Source organism: Pezoporus occidentalis, unplaced genomic scaffold, assembly GCF_034315485.1.
Source record: "Pezoporus occidentalis ecotype Australia unplaced genomic scaffold, CSIRO_AGI_Poc_V1 ctg10, whole genome shotgun sequence".
NCBI classification, from domain to species: domain Eukaryota; kingdom Metazoa; phylum Chordata; class Aves; order Psittaciformes; family Psittacidae; genus Pezoporus; species Pezoporus occidentalis.
The window spans coordinates 1,201,341-1,222,129 of NW_026912779.1; the positions used below are offsets into that span (position 1 = coordinate 1,201,341).

At 57.1% G+C, this 20,789-nt stretch overlaps 2 protein-coding genes across 2 annotated transcripts in view; both read right to left on the reverse strand.

Annotated features, from left to right (window-relative positions):
- The window catches only part of ZC3H6 (zinc finger CCCH-type containing 6), a 28,296-nt gene extending 21,312 nt beyond the window's left edge, over positions 1 to 6,984 (reverse strand). The window contains exon 1 of the mRNA XM_062608490.1: positions 6,360 to 6,984. Within this exon, the coding sequence (XP_062464474.1) occupies positions 6,360 to 6,451 (92 nt within the window). The 5' untranslated portion in view covers positions 6,452 to 6,984. The remainder of the gene's footprint in view (positions 1 to 6,359) is intronic.
- A 5,477-nt stretch (positions 6,985 to 12,461) lies between these two features.
- FBLN7 (fibulin 7) lies at positions 12,462 to 20,730 on the reverse strand. Its single transcript, XM_062608496.1, has 8 exons — positions 20,604 to 20,730; positions 19,507 to 19,666; positions 18,296 to 18,466; positions 17,506 to 17,631; positions 17,282 to 17,419; positions 15,453 to 15,590; positions 14,200 to 14,338; positions 12,462 to 13,545 (listed from the first exon to the last, which is right to left on the reverse strand). The coding sequence occupies exons 1-8, from the start codon at positions 20,688 to 20,690 to the stop codon at positions 13,173 to 13,175; spliced, it is 1,332 nt and encodes a 443-aa protein (XP_062464480.1). The 5' UTR covers positions 20,691 to 20,730; the 3' UTR covers positions 12,462 to 13,172.
- Between the last annotated feature and the right edge of the window lie 59 nt (positions 20,731 to 20,789).

Below are 20,789 nucleotides of genomic sequence, written 5' to 3' on the forward strand. Positions count from 1 at the left end.
TCCACACCTAGAGTAACTCACTGTTACTCTGGTGTTTACTGTTCGGTTTCTAACGTTCCAACCCAGCTTTCACTCACCTCTCCTGCCCTCAGCCCCAGTCATTTTTAAATAGCATTCTTCACGTTCAAACAAAAGAAGATTTACAACTCAAGCTCCAGGACACAGAAACGAGACGCATTTGCTCAGTACCACTGACAACTGGAGGTTTAAAATGCTGTAAGAAAACTAAACTGGTTTTCCCTGAAGGAAATCTTCCTCTCAGAAGCACTGAGCACACGTGCAGACAGCACAGGAGCTACAGGAGAACCTAACTTACATGAACAAAATCATGCAACCAAAATGTGAGTCTATCAAAGAACCCCAGAACCCCAGATTGGTTTGGGTTGGAAGGGACCTTAAAGCTCCTCCAGCTCCAACCCCTGCCACTGACAGGGACCCCTTCCACTGGAGCAGCTTGCTCCAAGCCCCTGTGTCCAACCTGGCCTTGAACACTGCCAGGGATGGGGCAGCCACAGCTTCTCTGGGCACCCTGTGCCAGCGCCTCAGCACCCTCACAGGGAAGAGCTTCTGCCTTGTATCTAATATTATTTTCTATATTATCTGTATTATTCTATTTTCTTATATCTAACATTATTACATCAAACGTTATTTTCTGTTAATTCCTATTTACACAGGTTTGATTCACAGTTAAGGAAAAGTCTCATTTAAAAGAATAACATTTTGGTTTACAACATGATGCTTCGATTTTATTCATTAGAATAAACCTTAAAGAGCATATGAACAGACCAGGCTTCCCCAAAGCACCACCAACATGAGATAAAGTATGTAGTAGAAAAAATGAAAGGCTGCAAACACCTCCCTTTACTTCTTGTACCCACAGAGAAAGGACACAGCAGCAAGAATGGAAACTTTAAACATGAGCAGCTAACGCATTAAATAATGACTTATTTTTTAAGAAGCTGCTAATTTCTGGCAATAACCAAATATTACTGCCCAAGAAGGAAATCAAATCTATTTCTTCCTGAAGTGAATGCATTGTTAAACCTTAACCTTTTCTTTCTGTGATTAGCTCTAGAAGAGAGAAGTTATCAGAAAACACTGAGAATGTTCAAAACCTCATCTTTGCATAAAGAAACAGCATGTTCATTCACACACCTCCTCTTCTGCTGACCTCTGTATCTGTGATCAGGACACACAGTGCAAGAGACAGTTTAAACCTATGGGAAACTACTTGAGTGCTTCTGGCACTGGTCAACATCTATTTAGTATAGAAGCCTTACACCCCTCCTGCATATTCTCCTCTTAAGTTTCCTTTGGGTATATTTTTCTTAGTGCCCTACAGTAGATTTCTATTCTAGCCCCTTTATTCCAGCTCCCCACACACTCCTGCTGCACCAAAAACCCCTCCTGCTCATACTTTCCACCCAGAAGTACATGATGCTGTGCAGCACTCGTGACTGCACAGATGGGCATAGCCATCCCACCAGCTCATGCTTCCTGTCTGTTCACTGTCACACAATGAACCCACAATACTCCCAACAGGTAAGATTTGGGTGCCACGAACTTACAAAGAGGACAATAACTCATACACAAGTTGATGACATGAAAATTTTAAGTCTAAAATAAGATCTTAACAGTGCTAAAGTGTTTTAGACACTGTGACACTAAAGAATTTATGAATGGAGGCCCTCAGTGCCATGGGTTAGTGGTGGCCTTGGCAGTGCTGGGGTAAGGGTTGGACTCCATGACCATAAAGGTCTTTTCCAACCTGGTTGATTCTCTGATTCTAAAATGAGAATGAATAAAGGAAACACCCACACAAGAAGGTGGTTTTTGCAGTTAACAGCACAAGCTGGTGTGCAGCAAGGATCAGCACTGGCTTCTCTGACAACACCCTGCAGGTCACCTGTGGCACTTTCCAGCTGCACATTAGCTTCAGCCACTCTGCAAACACGACGCTACCTTGATCTATACCAAGGCAGTGAACTGCAGCATGCAAAGTTACACACCAGGGAGCTGGGAGGGTTTTAACCTCTGTCCTGCTTTCATCCCAGGGCTGGCTCTAACAGATACTGTGCTCCCACAGCAGGGGGGAAGGAAGTGGGAAGACGGCAGTGCCAAAAATAAAGCTTCCTGGGGTGGTACTAGGGGGCAATGAGCAACTTCTGGGCAGCTCACACTGTCACCCTGCTGCCCATCCGTCTCCTGTCTCTGGGGCTTAACACTGCAGAAGAAATCAGAGCTCAGAGAGGCCACCTCCTCCTCCCCAGAGCATGAGCAGTGACCCAGCCAGCTGCCATGTCTTGCCTCCTGTAATGTTTGCTGGATGGCAAACAGCCGTGTTTGCCCTCAGGGCAGATTTGGGAGTGATTCTCTCTCTGCTTCCTAATGGCAAAGCAAGTTTTGAAATCAGGCTGGAGAACAATAAATCACTGCAAGGCTGCATTCAGTGCTCACAAACAACTCCAGCTAAACATGAACACATTCTTTGGTGATTAACTATTACTGACCTAAGCAAGAATAATCTCTCAAACCAGCTCCCAGCAAACATTTTCAAGCCAAACTATGCACACGTGGACAGCAAGCAGCAGGTATAACAAAAGAGAAGCATTTAAATTGCCAGTTTAAGATGGAAGGAAGGCTTGTGGGAAGGGAGAGCAGTGGGGCTGAACAATAGGAACCAGGATTAGAGGGGATCTTCAGCCCTTTGGCTCCACAAGTGCTTCCCTGATCTGTACAGCTCTGGTAAAGCTGAGGAGCCACACGGCTCGAGACAAGACACAGACAAAGCCATGTGCAACAGGACACTGACTAAGCAGTAAAGGAGAGAAAGTACAACTAGGGTATAACAGAGATTTCAGTTTGCTGTTACTCATCTGCTACAACCCCCACTTGGGGTTTTCCCTTCCCTTGCCACAGGCTGTAATTCAGCAGAGCAGGTCTCCATCAGAGTGAACCAGCGAGACCGGTTAGAGCAGCAGCATGAGTCCTGCTTGCCCAGGCCATGAGGGCTACGCTGGGAAGGGAACAGGCAATTCCTAAGGCAGCTGGAAGAGGAAACTGGGAAAACAAAAGCAATAGGTGCCTGGGTGAAGTCTGTGGCTTATCTGGATGGACACAGGGCATGTGTGGCTGGCAAAGGAGAGGCTTGGAAGAGCAGCACCCCAGCTAGCAGCAGTCACACGATCGAACACTTCAACTACACCTCCTAAAGCTCAAAATCAGTTTATCTTGAGGAATAATAAAGGGACTGCACCAACTGCAGTTTGAATGTAGAAACTATCAAATGCACAATGGGGAAGTGGACAGTGGGGATTAGCAGGGTTCTGGGGGCAAGGAACCTGACACGCAACAGACAAGCCTGGCTCTGAAGTGCTATTTCCAAATACCCCTTGTAAAAACCTGGACAACTGCCTGCAAAAAGTCCACAGGTCACTGAGGTGCCTGCTCCAGAGCTGTCCCTAACACTGGATTTCCTTTACTGTGCCATGAGCATAGAAAAAGGGGCCTGATTCTTACCCTGGCAATGCAGCTCCCGAGACCCTGCTGGCTGCAGGAGCCCTGCCTGCACCCCTGTGATCTGCGAGTTAACATCGCCGTGCTCAGCCCTCTGCCAGGTCACTGCTATTTTTACAGCAGATAATGGGATAAGGCATCTCCTGGATGGAGATTAAATGACAGCAAAGCAGAAATAGCCAGCAGAAAGGGTCAGCACCAACCCAGTGGTTTAGACTGCAAAAATAAATGAACTGCAAGTTACTTTCTGAAGTCTCTGGCACTGAGTTTAAAGGCAGAACCAACTGTAGCACGAGCCCTTCCCCTGCCTGTAAGAGCTCACTGCTAGTCAGAAATGAAAGTCCACACAAGAATTCAGCCCATGCATGAGGACTGCATTCTATCTGTGGCAAGTGTTTAGTTCCTCTCTTAGACACGTGCTTTATCTACAGCATGAGGCAAAGGTGGGACAATGTCCTCAAACTAAAGAGTTTTAAGAGCAGTCGGAAGCTCCCAGCCCTGCAGATGATGGTGACGGCAGCCACAACCTCTCACAAGGATCAGCCCTTTGGGAGAGAGCAGGAACTTGCACATTTACCCCCAGGTCCGTGTGGATTTGCTGCCCCCGAGGTTGGCAGCACCCAGCCTCTGAGCTCGCTCTTACCCTATCTCCCTACATAAAAGCAATCCCTCATAAACCCTGACCTCCCAGGAAGCACCAACCTTTTACCTGTGTGCAGAAAGTCTCAAACACTCCATCAAAGCCAATGTCTCCACAACGAGTTAACTAAAAACAACTCTAAAATGAAACCCTTCCTTCCTCAAGCAGGTGCCTGTCTATAAACAAGGAAAACAAAAGACCCTGGATTAAAACAATCTTCCAGTCCTAAATTGCCCAAGCATGGGCACAAAAGGGGTTTTACCATTGTCTACTGCTCAAAAGCACTAAGCAACTTCTTTAGAATTCCACAGAGTGGTTCAAAATCAAACTAACTACATGTTAACCAGAAATGCTGCTCATTTATGCCGCATGAACTGACCTTATCCCTTCACTGATTTCAGCAGCTTCCTGTTATGGGCTGTACCTACTGAGCTATCAGTGCATAAAGAACTGCCTCCCCTTTGGCACGGTTTCTGTGGAAGGGAAAGATCCTGTTTCTCTTTGGGCCTCCCCAGCTGGTGGGGAAATCTTTATACACTGCAGGAAGTTCATACTTTGCTCACTGATATAACACAAAGACTTCCATTTGGGGCGTCTTTCTTTTTTAACACCGCTCTGGGGGCATGAGGAACACACTTTACACGTTTCAGATCACAGGGGAGCAGAAGTTGTGCAAGTCTTGCTTACAAAGAGTATTACTTAACAGGTAAATGTGTTTATTGTTGAACCTCCTGCTCTTCTGAAATGAAAACATTATAAAGCCATGTTTATTTGACGTTACCCTGTATTTAACACGTCCATTAGACTCTCAGGTAGTAGTTATTTATTCTACTCCACCGGTTACCAGTGTCACAACAGGCGTAGTGGTGGGGAGAGCTGGTGAGAGGAATTCTACTTGTCACCAGGGCACGGGGAACTCCCACTTAGGACAACTGTGCTCCCAGCAGCACAGGGGGTAACGGGGGCTCGTCCTCACCGAGGACTTGGAAACACAAAGTATTTGCAACCCTGAAACAGCACAAAGGAGCTCTAGGACCACTCTGCCTGCTGCTGCTGCACAGTTCTAACAGGCACCTCCAGCGGTCCCAGCGGACCACTGCTCTGCTTGGACACAGCGCTCCTTTGGAACACAGAGCATGACTCAACTTACACAAGTAAAAGCAGGGAGGTGAAACCAAGAACCGGCAGCTCCGAGCTCTGCCCTGACCCTGTCGCTAAACCACAGCACCGGTTTTGGAGCAGTCCCTCAGCTCTGCATGGCCCTTCCACTTCATACCACAGGCTGTGACTCTTCCTCCAGCGAGGGAACACTTACGTTCGCTCACCAGCCCTTTCCTGTTGGGTTTTATTGCTCCAGTCCTCCGAGACAAGCACCAAGCAGGGCTGCGGAGCTGTGTGGGGAGGGCAGCCGTGGCAACCCAGCAGTTCTAACTCCTGCAGTTGTGACACGGGGAGATGAGGACTCAAGGGCTGGTCCCTGCCACCCTGGCACTGTATCTCTGGAACTAGTTAGGCAGGCCAGGGCTGCGTGGAGGAAGGGTTTGAGTTTCCAGCAGCTGCAGGAGAGAAAGGGAGGGAAGGAGGGAGGAACAGAGGTCCTTTCACCAGGACTGCGCATGGGGACTGAGAGGTGGCAAAGATAACGTCAGTCAGAGCTTAATCTGCATAAAAAAAGATCCAGTTAAATGGGGAAGGTGTAATCTGGCAAAAAAATGAGGTTAAATATGGCTCTGGTGAGAGATTCTGCTATAAACAAAACCAACCAAAAAGAGGAAACCCCAGCTCAGAGCACCCTTTCCTACCTGACTAGCAGCGCCAGGGCAAGGCAGGCAAAGAACAATGGTGACATTCAACAGACACCCCCTGGAAAGTGCAATTTATGGAAAGAAATGGAAAACAGTCCCCGTCCCCAGCCAGAATAAATAAATGAAGATGTAAAAAGGCATGCATTCCAAAAAATAACCCCCTGCTAATAATATGCACTTCTAAAGCCAGTGTCACCCCCCTCCTCCCCTCCTCGCATCCCCCCCCACCACCACCACCACCCCGGTCCTCCAGCCTGAAGGTGACCTGCCCCCACAAAAACATCGTTAACCCCCTCGGCACATTAACACACAGCATCATCATCATCATCATTATCAGCATCACCCCACTAGTATCACCATTATGAGAAGCGGAGAGAGAGAGAAGAATGTTACTCGACCTTTCGTCCCCTGCATGTTGCCTGTCAGAGTCGGGCATGTTTGGGTCAAGAACTGGGTTTGGGGGTTTGGAGAACAGGCTTTCAAAGGCCATTGTGCTGGCTGTGGTGTGGTGAGGAGGAGGGAGGTGGAGGCAGGCAGGACACTGCCGCTGCCCGTGGTGCGGAGGGAGGAGGAGGAGGTGGTGGCGGCGGCGGCGGCGCGCACAGCCGCTCTGGGGGCGGCTCGGTGAGGAGGAGGGTCGGGTCCCTCAGTGAGGAGAGATGATGAAGGTTTCACTCACGGTTACTTAGTGAGACACTAACGGGCACTCAGTGCAGGGCGAGGCTGCACAGGCTGAGCCCGGCCGCCCCGCGCGGGCAGGCGGAGGAGGCGGCAGCGGCGGCGGCGGCTCGGAGGAGCAGGCCCGGGGCACAGGAGAGGACACACACACACGGGGGAAGGGAGGTGCTGCTGGCCGCTGATGGCTGCCCTAATTCTTCCTTACAAACATGGCGCCCGCTCGAGCCGCTCTCACAAAATGGCGGCGGCGGGGCGGCGGAGGACGAGGACGGCGGCGGCAGCAGCAGCGAGCCCCGCCGCTCGCCCCCCCCCGGGCTGGCTCCGCGGCCGCGCGGCCGCCACCACCTCCACGTCCACCACCACCACCGCCACCACCACCACGGCGTCTTCCGCGCCCGCCGGGGCCGCGATGGCGTCGCCTCACGCTGCCCGCCGCCTCCCGTCGCGCTCCTCCCACCGCCGCCGCTCGGCCCCGCCCGCCCGCCGAGCCGCGTCACGCCGCCGGCGGGGGCGCCTATTGGTGGAGCCCACACGCCCGTCACGGCCGTCGTGACGTAGGGCGAGCGCGCAGAGGCCACGCCCTCGCCCCTCACACACACACACGCTTTTCCCGCCGTGCGCGCTCCCGCCGCTGCGTGCGGCCTGGCGTCACGTGGGCGCGCGCCCGTTATGGCGGCCGGGGCCTCGGGGGGCGCCGCCCGTCACCGCGCTTCCGGGCCCGCCCCGCCCCGCCCCGCGTCCCCGCGCCGCTTCCGCCTCGCCAGAGCCCCGCCCCGCCTCCCGCCGCCGCGCGCTGCCCTGTGGTGAGGAGCGGCACATCCGGGCACCGCCGAGGGGAGCGGGGAACCGGGGAACGGGGCCTTGAGGAGGCTGCGTGCGGGGGAAGGGCGTTTGTGAGCAGCGCCGCAGTGAGCGGGGTTCGTTAACGGGGGTTGTGCGGCCCGCGAGAAACTCGTTCAGAAATCCTCAGTAGAATCACGGAGTCAACCGGGGTGGAAAAGCCCTTGAAGCTCATCCGGTCCAGCCCTTACCCCAGCACTGCCAAGGCCACCACTGCCCCATGGCACTGAGGCCTCGTCTCCACGGGCTGTGAACCCTTGCAGGGACGGTGCCTGCAGCCCTGCCCTGGGCAGCCTGTTCCAATGCCTGAGCACCCTCTGGGGCAGGAATTGTTCCTCAGCTCCATCTAAACCTGCCCTGGTGCAGCTTGAGGCCGGTTCCTCTTGTCCCATCCCTTGTTCCTTGGGAGCAGAGCCCAGCCCCTCCTGGCTCCATCCTCCTCTCAGGCACTTGTAGGGAGCCACTTAATGGAATGCTGAAGAGCATTATGGAAGCCAATAATGATGAACACAAGGCCAGGTTGGACACAGGAGCTTGGAGCTGCCTGCTCTAGTGGAAGGTGTCCCTGCCCGTGGCTGCATGAGCTTTAAGCTGCCTTCCAATACAAACCAGTCTGGAATTCCATGTCCTCCATGATCCAGTAAGACGAGCAGCAGCTCTCCATGTGTTGCTCCACACTGGTGGTGAATTCCCCATGCTCCTCTGCAGCCCCACATCTCCACTTTCATCCCCATCTCAGGGTGCTCCTGCCCCGCTCAGCATCAGCTGCAGATGTTGTCACTCATTGCTCATCTTTCCTTCCATAACCCTTACATGTGTGCTCCCAGCACCACAGGCTGGAGATATCCCACCTGCCAGAGCTCCGCATGCCAGGAGCTGGGCTCGCATCCCTGCTCCAGCTCTGCTGACTCTCAGCACTTCATAGCCCCCAGGAGAAGCTTGTTTGTTGTTCCCCAACCAGTTTTCCCCTCAATATTGTCTTCTGAGGGACTTTGTCAAAACTTTCTGGACAAATCCCAAGTTACATCAACTTATTTTCCTTTACAGGCCGGTCTCCTTGGCTAACAGGGCTTTTTGGGACATATGACTCTGTTTTTCCAGTGCCAGCAATCCTAGCAGAAAATAAAGAAGACAGAACACCCACATCGGTTCCCTTTTGGGAGGGATGTTTTTCCCCTCTCAGAGGCAAATTGCAGCCTCGCATCCATGAGGAAGGAGCCATCTCCAGTGTCTCACACACCAGGCTGGTACCTGAGCAAGGTGAGCGGGGCAGCTTCAGCAGCCAAGGCTCCATCCCATCACACAGAGCTCATGGAGATGAGAGCTCAAAGTCAAACCAGGAAACCAACACAAGCATTAGAACCATTTTTCTGCAGCTCAGGGACTGAAACAGGGCTCTGGAGAGCACAGGAGTGGTGTAGGTGATGCCTCAGGTGGGCCACTGAGGGTCATTAGGGCTAATTATAGGTAATTAGCCCCAGCTCAGTGTCATGTGTGGAGCCAGCACCCACAGGGCTCAGCAGCATCTCCCTGGACAATGGGAGGAGTGGAAAAAAGGGGGTTTAAAAATGAACTAAAACCTGGCTCCTGGTTTCTTGCAGCACGTGCAGGTGCAACAGCCGTGTTATTCCCTGCTCATGGCTTGGGGACTGCAATTAGATGAACTCTATGTCCCTTCCAACCCAAACCAGTCTGGGATTCACTGGTTTTAACCAAAACTGTGCCTGCAGGAGCAGTGTGTAGCTGTTTGCTTCAATATCCCTCCATGTGCTTGTGTTGTCAGGGAAGAAGTTACACTCCTGGGAAGCTCCTCAATGGCTCTTTTCTTCTTTTCCCCAAAATACAGCTGAATTTGGCAACAGCAGCTAACCCAATTCCCTGATGTCCACACCAGGACATCACAGATACATTGGGATCGGGGGATGTAGCAACATACCTAGCAACCATAACAAATAGAGCTGTGATTCAGCTCTTCATCCAAGCCCATAATGGGATTAATGAGTGTTTTGGCTTCTTGGGGTAATAAAACTCAGATTTTAACCTGCAGCCTTATGCAGGGAAGAGAATTATCATTCTGCTTGCAGGGACATATCTCATAGAACCATAGAACCCCAGATTGGTTTGGGTTACAAGGGACCTTAAAGCTCCTCCAGCTCCAACCCCTGCCACGGGCAGGGACCCCTTCCACTAGAGCAGCTTGCTCCAAGCCCCTGTGTCCAACCTGCCCTTGAACACTGCCAGGGATGGGGCAGCCACAGCTTCTCTGGGCACCCTGTGCCAGCGCCTCAGCACCCTCACAGGGAAGAGCTTCTGCCTTATCTCCAACCTGAACATCCCCTGTTGCAGTTTGAACCCATCACCCCTTGTCCTGTCACTACAGTCCCCAGTGAAGAGTCCCTCCCCAGCATCCTTGTAGCCCCCTTCAGACACTGGAAGCTGCTCTGAGGTCTCCCCTTCAGGAGCCTTCTCCAGCCTAAACAGCCCCTGTGTTCTCAGCCTGTCTCCATACAGGAGCTGCTCCAGCCCCTGAGCATCCTCGTGGCCTCCTCTGGACTTGCTCTAACAGCTCCATGTCCTCACATTGAGGACCCCAGCACTGCACACAGGGCTGCAAGTGGGGTCTCACCAGAGCAGAGCAGAGGGGCAGGATCCCCTCCCTCAAACTGCTGGTCATGCTTGTCTTAATCTCATCAGGCTGAAGGGGAGGAGAAGCTCAGGGATGCTCAGGACTTTGGATGCCCAGCAGGGAAAGGCCCATCAGGAGTGTATTTGGGAAGGAGGAGGAGGAGGAGAAAACAGGACATGAAGCTGTAGTCACCTCCTCTCACCCCTGCCTTGAGGCTGGGACTCATCTCCCTCCATGGGGTGAAGAGGAGAGGGAGTGCTTCTCCCCCAAACCTTGAAAATCCAGAGGCTTATCCCAAAGAGCAGTTGTATTTCCCAGGGCCAGAAGAGCCTCTCTCTGCACATTCCAGGCTCAGGAAGCGTGCAGGATGCCAGAGTGGCTGCTCTGGGAGGGGAAGAAAACGTCTTGAGTCAGCTCAGACGCTGGCCAGAGCTTTGCAGCCCCGGGCAGACACTGCAGGGCCGACCTTAAACGTTTGTGGGGCTGAGAGGGAGCTGTGCAGCCAGGAGACAGCCGAGCTCCCCGGCCCCAGGCCTGGCCCTCCAGCTGGGAGCACGTTCCAGCCCGGCCAGAGAGGGGAAACCAGTTCACCCTGGCCTCGGGAGCTGGGGAAACGCTGTGCTGTGAGGAAGAGCCTCCGGTGCGGAGCTCCAGGCGCCCGGCTCCAGCCTCATTAGCTGGGGAAAGCATCAGATGGAAACTATTCTGCCCATCAGGAACTGCTCCTCTGACAGGCTCCCGGGCTTGGCTCCCAGCGCCTGGCAAGTGCAGGGATGATGAAACACGGCTTCAGCCCGTACCACAGCCAGGAGCGGGTGATGGAGACAGCAGAGGTGAGGCACCAGGAGCTGCTCTGGCATGTCCCAGCCCTCCTCTTGGAGGAGCACATCCCCAAGCACAGGTTTTCCTTTATCATCCCTATATCACAGTACCAGAAGCACATCCAGCCAGGCTGGACAACTGCAGCCACTCTGGCAAACCACAGGCACTCTGCAGCCTTCTTCCTCGTAACTCTGTCTCCTTTCCCAAAGCGTCCTGTCCATCTTCTCCTAAAAAAACAGTCCAAGAAAACATTGCTTTTCCTTTCAGCTCCTTTCCTGCTCCGGCTTCTGCATCCCAGCAGCGGTGTCGGTGGTGTGTGAGGACGTGTCCCACAGAACTGCTTTTATCAAAGGCTAATTCAGACCACGTGCCGGGCCGGGTTCATGAGGATAACTGCTCCCTTTCCTGGATGGAACAGGACTTGGCTGGAATCTGGGTAGCTCCAAGGAGATAGCTCCAAGGAAAACCTCATCGCCTGTTCTCGAGGCACCCCAGGACGCAGGTACACAGCAGAGCAGCGCAGCGGCGTGTGCTGCCCGTTCCCTGTCCCTCCTGTGGTGATGCCCAGCACTATCCTCTGATCACAGCAAGGGGAATAAACCCAGGGCAGATCCAAAACACTGCCTCCTTCCCCATCCTGATGCTGTCTGCATGGTGAGAGTCCCTCCATCACCCCACCATTAAAGGGGTGTCCTTGGCAGGACAAAGGGATCCTCCTGCCTTAGGGGAGGAGATGAGAGGAGAGGAGAGGACATCTCAGCCCATTTTGAAGGAGATAGCACCCAGCCATTCCCTTCTTTCCTGATGCTCCTCCTGGTCTTTGTCCTCCCTTGGGTCTCCACCACCCTCAGATGAAGGTGGCAGCTCCCAGGTCCTGCTGCTCCACCACTCCTTGCTCTGGAAGCAGCTCCACTCTCAGAAGAGCATTAATTCCCATGTTTGGGTTCTTCTCCTGGGTTTTCAATCTCCCTCCCCCAGCACAAGCCTGGGATGTATTTTCCCTGCCCAGCTCCACCATCCCGCCGGTGCAGCTGCCAACCCAAACATCCTCCATCCGCCGGGATGGGGATCCAGCAGCCCTGTGCTGAGGAGCAGGCACTGAATGTCCCCCCTTGTTCTGTGGGGAAAGGTCCTGCCCCCCCTCCCGAGCTCCATGGAAAAGCTGTATTCCCCCTGACCAAAAACCCCAGGAGCTCCATCCCCCAGTGGATGCAGCACAGATTGGAGTCACTGGGGCAAGGAGTGGGAAGGATTTAGTGGAAGCAGCATCAAATCCCAAGGAAATTCTGCCCCGTTGCATTTTTGGGGCAACATAAGGCAGAAAGATAAACCTGACAGAGGCAGGTTCTTGCCCCACAGACCCTGAGTCGTGTGTCCCGTCCCCCCCCCGGGCAGGTCCGGGTGAGCATCACCCCCATCCACACGTGCTTTGGGTACTTTATTCTGCTCAGAGGTTATATCATGGTACTAAACCAGCGTAACAGAGAACATGCATAACGTCGGGCAGGGGTTGTGGTTAATATGGACAAGCACCCTCGAGCATGGATTCATTCATGGATTCAGGGATTTTTCCAGTCCAGGTCAATCCCATGGGATTGAAACCCTGGACCAGCCCCCTCTATGCAGGCTGCCATGGGTTTCCTCACCCAAAGGGGAGCAGAGGCTGGGGCTTGGAGCAAGCTGCTCTAGTGGAAGGTGTCCCTGCCCATGGCAGGGGTTGGAGCTGGAGGAGCTTTAAGGTCCTTTCCAACCCAAACCGTGCCTCTATGTTTTAACAGGATTGGGGTCAGTGCACACAAGCCCGAGCCAGCGGGGTGGGGGGGAGAGCAGTACCTGCTATGAGCCTCCCTCCTCCTGCATGCACCACTTTAACTTATTTCCTATGAAATAAAGGAATTAAAAGGCAATAAGGGCTGTGGTTTCTATGCACTGCTTTCTGTGCTGTGCAGGCACTGAGGCTGTGGGACATTGTCCTTGTGGAGCGTCAGGTGCGGCTGATGCTCTGCTCCCACATGCCATTGAGTGGGTAACCTGCACCTGATTCCTTCTGCACCTCATTTCCCTCTTCCCCCCCCCCCCCCCCCCAGTATAGGTGGTGCCAAAGAAGAACCTCAATGCAGAGGGGAGGATGCAGAGAGGCTTTGGTGCGGGATGTCACCTGGAGCTCCTGTTAGACACCCGCCTCCAGGGCTGGCGCTTCCGTGCCGAGGATGCTGCGCAGGGACCACCCCGGCTGCCACCTCCCCTAAAACTCATAGGCAGACACGAAGATGGTGATTCTGGACACGTGCTTGGCCTGGAAGACACGGTCCAGGTACTCGGACATGTCCACATCCACCTGGATGGTCTGGGGGCCCTGGAGGCTCTGCACCAGGATGAGCTCCCCCGTGTGCCGGTCCGAGCGCTGCATCACGAAGTGCCCGCGGCTGTTGCCGCCCGCGATGCCGAAGCGGAGGCTGTCGGGGCCCGGCCGGCCGGGAGCTGCCGCCGTGGCCATGCGGAAGAGCGGGGTGGGAGTCAGCAGCTTGGATGGCAGCGGCAGGTAGTGGAAGGAGATGGTCTTGGGGGCCTGGTGGCACGAGCGGCTCTCCATCGGGCAGGGGTTGCGCTCGCACTGGCTGCAAAGGGAAACACGGAGGTTTTCTGGGAGCACCAGGGATGCTGGGTCCATGTCCCCCCCCTCAGCGGCGTTGTGTCTATGGGGATGCTACATGTGTTTTTAGAACCCCGCATCCCAGCTCTGGGGCAGCAGCACAAGAGGGATGTGGAGCTGTTGGATCAAGGCCAGAGGAGGCCATGGAGATGTTGCAAGGGCTGGAGCAGCTCTGCTCTGGAGCCAGGCTGAGAGAGCTGGGCTGGGGCAGCCTGGAGAAGAGAAGGCTCCTGAAGGGGAGACCTGAGAGCAGCTCCAGTGCCTGAAGGGGCTGCAGGAAAGCTGGAGAGGGGCTTGGGACAAGGGATGGAGGGACAGGCCAAGGGGAATGGCTTGAACCTGCCCAAGGGGAGACTGAGCTGAGCTCTTAGGCAGAAGCTCTTCCCTGTGAGGGTGCTGAGGCGCTGGCACAGGGTGCCCAGAGAAGCTGTGGCTGCCCCATCCCTGGCAGTGTTCAAGGGCAGGTTGGACACAGGGGCTTGGAGCAAGCTGCTCTAGTGGAAGGGGTCCCTGCCCGTGGCAGGGGTTGGAGCTGGAGGAGCTTTAAGGTCCCTTCCAACACAAACCAGGCTGGGGTTCCATGAAAGCAGGACCAGGCTTTGCACCCTACTGCACTTACAAGGGTGATGTCTTGACATAGGTGACGTTGCCAGAGGGTGGGGGGCACTGGGGGTTCACACACTGGAAGCCCCCCCCAGTGTTGATGCAGGTTGTTCCCCTCGTACAGTTGTCCTGGGACAGAGCACACTCGTCGATGTCTGTAAAACAGGGGGGGGCAGCAGGTCAGGCTCACCAGGGACCTGGAGCCAACCTCACAGGGGGCAGAAAGTAGGCACAAACACCTTGAAATGGGTCAGACATCAAATGTGATCAAAGAGAGGTGTCTGAAAACACCTGAATCACCCCAAACCCTGTCTGTGCCTGCTCTGCTCTTTGTAAGCACTGAGGTACCCAGCAGTAAAATCAGGAGCTTGGAATGCAGGTACTTGCTGGGAGCATTAGATACTTTGGAGCGCTAGATGCTTTGGAACAGGCAGAAATAGGGGGGGAAAGGAGAAAATTGAGGAGAAAAGAAGAAAGTGTGAGTTTTGTCCCCATGAACTGCAATAATCAACCCTCTATAGCCCCAAAATCCCTCTTTTTCAGGAGGAGACATCACACAAGTAGTTCTGGCCACCTACCATCCCTACCCACTGCTCCTCTGCTTTGCTCTCAGCCCTCTCCCCAGAACCCCTGGTTCTGGAGGAGAAGCTGCTGACCCCTTCCCACGTAATCCTTGGCTTTAACTCCATTTAGAAATGTTTCTCCTTGGGGATGCCCAAGCGACCAGGCTGAGAAAGCTGGGGCGGGACAAGAGAAGCTGCATGGAGACCTCAGAGCAGCTTCCAGTGTCTGAAGGGGGCTACAAGGATGCTGGAGAGGGACTCTTCATCAGGGACTGAAGTGACAGGACAGGGGTGATGGGTTCACACTGAAACAGGTGAAAGTCAGGTTGGAGATAAGGCAGAAGCTCTTCCCTGTGAGGGTGCTGAGGCGCTGGCACAGGGTGCCCAGAGAAGCTGTGGCTGCCCCATCCCTGGCAGTGTTCAAGGCCAGGTTGGACACAGGGGCTTGGAGCAAGCTGCTCTAGTGGAAGGGGTCCCTGCCTGTGGCAGGGGTTGGAGCTGGAGGAGCTTTAAGGTCCCTTCAACCCAAACCAGGCTGGGATTCTGGGATGATTTTCCTCCCCGCCTGGGCACCATCCCCCTGTGCAGTCCCACCAAGATTCCCCCCCACAGAAATGCTTGTAGAGAAGCAGAGGAATGGGTTAAAGATAGAACGCAGCAGCTGTGGAAGCTGGGACAGGGCACGTTTCCGTCCTGCCCTCCTCACCTTCGCAGCTCTTGCCATCGCCCAGCAGCACGTACCCGCCGGGGCAGGCGCAGCGGTAGGAGCCGGGCAGGTTGACGCAGGCATGAGCACAGAGCCGGGGCCCCCCGTCCCGCTTGTACACCTCACACTCATTGAGGTCTGCGGAGGGACGAGGGGTGCAGAGGTGAGACCCCATCCCCACCATCCCCATCCCTTCCATCCCCATCCCCTCCATCCCTGTCCCTTCCATCCCCATCCCCTCCATCCCCATCCCCTCCATCCCTGTCCCTTCCATCCCCATCCCCACCATCCCCATCCCTTCCATCCCCATCCCCTCCATCCCTGTCCCTTCCATCCCCATCCCCACCATCCCCATCCCTTCCATCCCCTCCATCCCCATCCCCTCCATTCCCATCCCCTCCATCCCCATCCCCTCCATCCCCTCCATCCCCATCCCCTTCCATCCCCGTCCCCACCATCCCCATCCCCTCCATTCTCATCCCCACCATCCCCATCCTCTCCATCCCCATCCCCTCCATCCCCATCCCCTCCATCCTCATCCCCTCCATCCCCATCCCCTCCATCCCCATCCTCTCCATCCCCACCATCCCCATCCCCTCCATCCCCACCATCCCCATCCCCTCCATCCCCATCCCCACCATCCCCATCCTCTCCATCCCCACCCCCATCCCCTCCATCCCCATCCCTCCATCCCCATCCCCCATCCCCATCTCCTCCATCCCCCATCCCCTCCATCCCCATCCCCCCATCCCCATCCATCCCCATCCCCTCCATCCCCATCCCCCCATCCCATCCCCATCCCCTCCATCCCCATCCCTCCCCATCCCCCCATCCCCATCCCCCCATCCCGTTATCTCCATCCCCATCCCCCCATCCCCATCCCCTCCATCCCCATCCCCTCCATCCCCTCCATCCCCATCCCCTTCCATCCCCATCCCCTCCCCATCCCCTCCATCCCCCCATCCATCCCCCATCCCCCCTCCATCCCCCCATCCCCTCCATCCCCATCCCCTCCATCCCCATCCCCTCCATCCCCATCCCCTCCATCCCCCCATCCCCATCCTCCATCCCCATCCCCCATCCCCATCCCCTCCATCCCCATCCCCCATCCCCATCCCCTCCATCCCCGTCCCTCCATCCCCATCCCCATCCCCATCCCCATCCCCACCCCCCTGTCCCCATCCCCCCCATCCCCATCCTCATCCCCCCCCCATCCCCATCCCCCCATCCCCCTCCCCTCCATCCCCATCCCCTCCATCCCCTCCATCCCCATCCCTTCCATCCCCATCCCCTCCATCCCCATCCCCTCCATCCCCATCCCTTCCATCCCCATCCCCTCCATCCCCATCCCCGTCCCTTCCATCCCCATCCCCCCATGCCCTCAACCCCCATCCCCATCCCCATCCCTTCCATCCCCTCCATCCCCATCCCCGTCCCTTCCATCCCCATCCCCTCCATGCCCTCAACCCCCATCCCCTCCATCCCCATCCCTTCCATCCCCTCCATCCCCATCCCCTCCATCCCCATCCCCTCCATCCCCATCCCCTCCATCCCCATCCTCTCCATCCCCACCATCCCCATCCCCTCCATCCCCATCCCCTCCATCCCCATCCCCTCCATCCCCATCCCCTCCATCCCCATCCCCTCCATCCCCATCCCCTCCATCCCCATCCCCTCCATCCTCATCCCCTCCATCCCCATCCTCTCCATCCCCACCCTCCCCATCCCCTCCATCCCCATCCCCTCCATCCCCATCCCCTCCATCCCCATCCCCTCCATCCCCATCCCCTCCATCCCCATCCCCATCCCGATCCCGGTGCGGAGCTCACCCTGGCAGAGGCCGGTGGCCGCGGTGCCGCTCATGTGGAAGCCGGGCTCGCAGCTGCAGTGCTGGGTCTGGTCGATCTGGGCGCAGCGGGGCTGGCGGCTGAAGGCCGGGTCGTCCGTGACGCTCCAGGCAGGAGGAGCTGGGGGCACACAGGGCGGGATGGGCTTCAGTGAGGTGGGTGACAAGAGGCACCCGGAGCGGTCACCCACCCGCGGGGTCACCCACCCGTCTGCGCCTGGTACTGGCAGGTGGCCCCAGTCCACTGCTGCGGGCAGAGGCACTTGAACTGGTTGAGTCCCTCCAGGCACGTGCCCCCGTTCTGGCAGGGGCTGCTCGAGCACTCGCTGATCTCTGCAGTGGGAAGAGAACCCGTGTTTCCTGTCACTGTGTTTTGGGAAGCGAGTCACAGGGATGCTGCGCACACTGGTACCCTGCAGCACCTGCGAACTGTCTGGCTTCAGGGTGAAAGAGGGACACTGAGCTGAGCTCTTAGGCAGAAGCTCTTCCCTGTGAGGGTGCTGAGGCGCTGGCACAGGGTGCCCAGAGAAGCTGTGGCTGCCCCATCCCTGGCAGTGTTCAAGGCCAGGTTGGACACAGGGGCTTGGAGCAAGCTGCTCTATGGAAGGGGTCCCTGCCCATGGCAGGGGTTGGAGCTGGAGGAGCTTTAAGGTCCCTTCCAACCCAAACCAGGCTGGGATTCTGTGATTTTCCCAAACCCAGACACTGTTTGTTTCCGGTGCTGCCCTGCTGCAAAGGAGCCACAATAGCACTGATGCCTTTCCCCCCTCCATCATCTCCACTGCTGTGCTGCAGGTGATGCTCCAGCTGCAATTTCCACCTTTCCTTGAGGACCTTGAGACGCACCAAAGCAGCGGCCACAGGAGCTGCAGCATCCCTGGACATCGGCTGACCAGGACTGCAGGACAGCTGCGCTACCTCCCCGTTGGTGAACCCCGGTACCTTCCCCGTGCCCCACGTTCCACCCCTGTCCTGCAGCTGAGCTCTGGGGCAGTACCCGTGCAGCGGGGCTCCTGCCCGGTCCAGCTGCCGTTGGCCTGGCACGTCCTCGTGCTGGAGCCCAGGAGCTGGAAGCCGGGGTCGCAGGTGAAGTGAACCTCGTGCTCCACCAGGTACTTGGTGCCAAACTTCTTCCCGTCCGCAGGGGCTTGCAGGGCAGGGCAGGAGGCTGCAGGAACACAGCAGGGAGAGGGGTCATGTTCAGGTGGGTGCTTTGGGGACCAACACCTTTATCTTTCCATCCCCAACTCTACCTGGGCTGCAGTTCACCCAGTTCTGCCTCTAAAGTTATCTCCCCCGAATAGTGACCTGCTGAGGTTCATTGATGGGTCTGGGCCCCTCACTCCAACTTGGAGACATTGAGGGGCTGGAGCGGGGACAGAGAAGGGCAGCGGAGCTGGTGCAGGGCCTGGAGCACAGGGGTGATGGGGAAGGGCTGAGGGACCTGGGGGGTTCAGTGTGGAGAAGAGAAGGCTCAGGGGGACCTGATGGCTCCCTACAAGTGCCTGACAGGAGGATGGAGCCAGGAGGGGCTGGGCTCTGCTCCCAAGGAACAAGGGATGGGACAAGAGAAACCGGCCTCAAGCTGCACCAGGGCAGGTTTAGATGGAGCTGAGGAACAATTCCTGCCCCAGAGGGTGCTCAGGCATTGGAACAGGCTGCCCAGGGCAGGGCTGCAGTCACCGTCCCTGCAAGGGTTCACAGCCCGTGGAGACGAGGCCTCAGTGCTATGGGGCAGTGGTGGCCTTGGCAGGGCTGGGAACGGTTGGACTGGATGAGCTTGAAGGGCTTTTCCAACCTCATTGATTCTGTGATTCTGTCCAGCCCCACAGAAAAGCCCAGCAGAGAGGCTGGGGCTGAGCATCCCTGGCAAGGGGCTTGGTGGCATTTTTGCTCAGGACATGGTTTTCCAGCCCCCTCACCTCCAGCTCCAAGCCCTGCCACGGGCAGGGACACCTCACACTAGAGCAGCTTGCTCCAAGCCCCTGTGTCCAACCTGGCCTTGAACACTGCCAGGGATGGGGCAGCCACAGCTTCTCTGGGCACCCTGTGCCAGCGCCTCAGCACCCTCACAGGGAAGAGCTTCTGCCTTATCTCCAACCTGACCTCCCCCTGTTGCAGCCTGAACCCAGCTTTGCAGCAGGTCCCCAGCACCCCGAGCTGCCCGCCCCGCTGTCCCGCAGGCTCTCTGTGTGATGCGGGGCTCACCGGGCAGCGCCGTGGCCGGTCCCTTGGCCAGGGAGGCGTGCAGGGTGCTGAGCCGGCTCTTCATGAGGCGCAGCCCCTCGGCGAAGCGCGTCTCCTGCCCCTTCAGCAGCTGCTGCATCTGCCGGATGGCGGCCAGGAGCTGCTGCCTGCTCAGGCAGCTCTGCGGGGACAGAGGGCATCAAACACCCCACAGAGACCGCGTTCCATCCTTTCCCCCTCCCCGTGTTGCAGGAGGGGTTTTAGCCTGAGCGCGGAGCCCGGAGCTCGGCATCCACACGGGTGAGGCGGCGCGGCCGCGGGGCTGGGATCGCTCTGCGGGATGGATGCTGGAACTCGCGTTCGTCCTGCTGGAGCTCCCGCTTCCACATGACAAACCGAGAGGAAAAGAGCTGTCTTGTGAGCTCCGCCGGGGCCAGAACGCTGATGGGCCTCCTGCCTGCCCCGCGCTCGCTGCCATGGGCTGACTCATGCCCATGGGCACCGTTAGGACGGGTTTTCCTGTGGAACTGCCTTCAAAGGGGAGGCAAGGAGCAAAGCCAGGGCAGCTCTGAGCTCAGACACTCACAGGGCGCGTGGGGTTTGGGCTGGGTGGGATGAGGCTGGAGCGAAGGAGCTCTCCCGGCCCGAGGGAATTCATTCCCCCGCAGCCACAGAGTTACTCTCGTTTCCAACAACTACCGGCTTTACGGAGCGGGATCAGGATCCAGCCCCGGCGCCGGGCTCCGCTTCCCTCGGTGCTGTGTGGGGGCTCTCAGGTTGGTGGTGGGGATGAGCCCGGCTGCGCCAGCAGCTCCGGGGCGCCCGCACCGGAGGAAGGGAGGCAGAAGCAAAGAGGTGCGGGGCGAGTGCGGGCTTTAACGCGGGGCTCTTTGTTAGGGCCGGGTCAGCCCCCGGAGCCGGCGGGAGCTGCCGGTGGGATGCTGAGCAGCACGGACCCCGCTCTCCCATAGAACCGGGGGTGTCGTTGCTCGCCGGCGATGCAGGTGTGGGGTGGGAGCAAACGAAGAGCTCCGGGGCCCGGCGGGGAACCTTCCCTGGGGATGAGGCGCCGGCCCCCGGGGAAAGGGAGGGAGCCGCAGCGCTCGGGTCCCGCTCACCTGCGCGGCCGGCGCGGCCGGGAGCAGCAGCAGCAGCAGCAGCGGCGGCAGCAGCGGCAGCGGGGGGCGGCCCCGCGGCCCGGGCATGGTCCGGCGGCCGGCGCGCTCCGTGCCCAGGCGGGGCTGTCCCGGGCGCCGCTCCCGCCCCGCGCCGCGCCGGGAGGAGGCGCCTCTCCCGGCCCGGCC

Coding starts and splice junctions, on each gene's coding strand:
- FBLN7 (XM_062608496.1), bottom strand. CDS start 20,690: ATGCCCGGGCCGCGGGGCCGCCCCCCGCTGCCGCTGCTGCCGCCGCTG. Junction 17,632..18,295: donor GCAGGAGCCCCGCTGCACGG/GTACTGCCCCAG, acceptor TTCCCACTGCAG/AGATCAGCGAGTGCTCGAGC. Junction 15,591..17,281: donor GGCCACCGGCCTCTGCCAGG/GTGAGCTCCGCA, acceptor GTCCCTCCGCAG/ACCTCAATGAGTGTGAGGTG.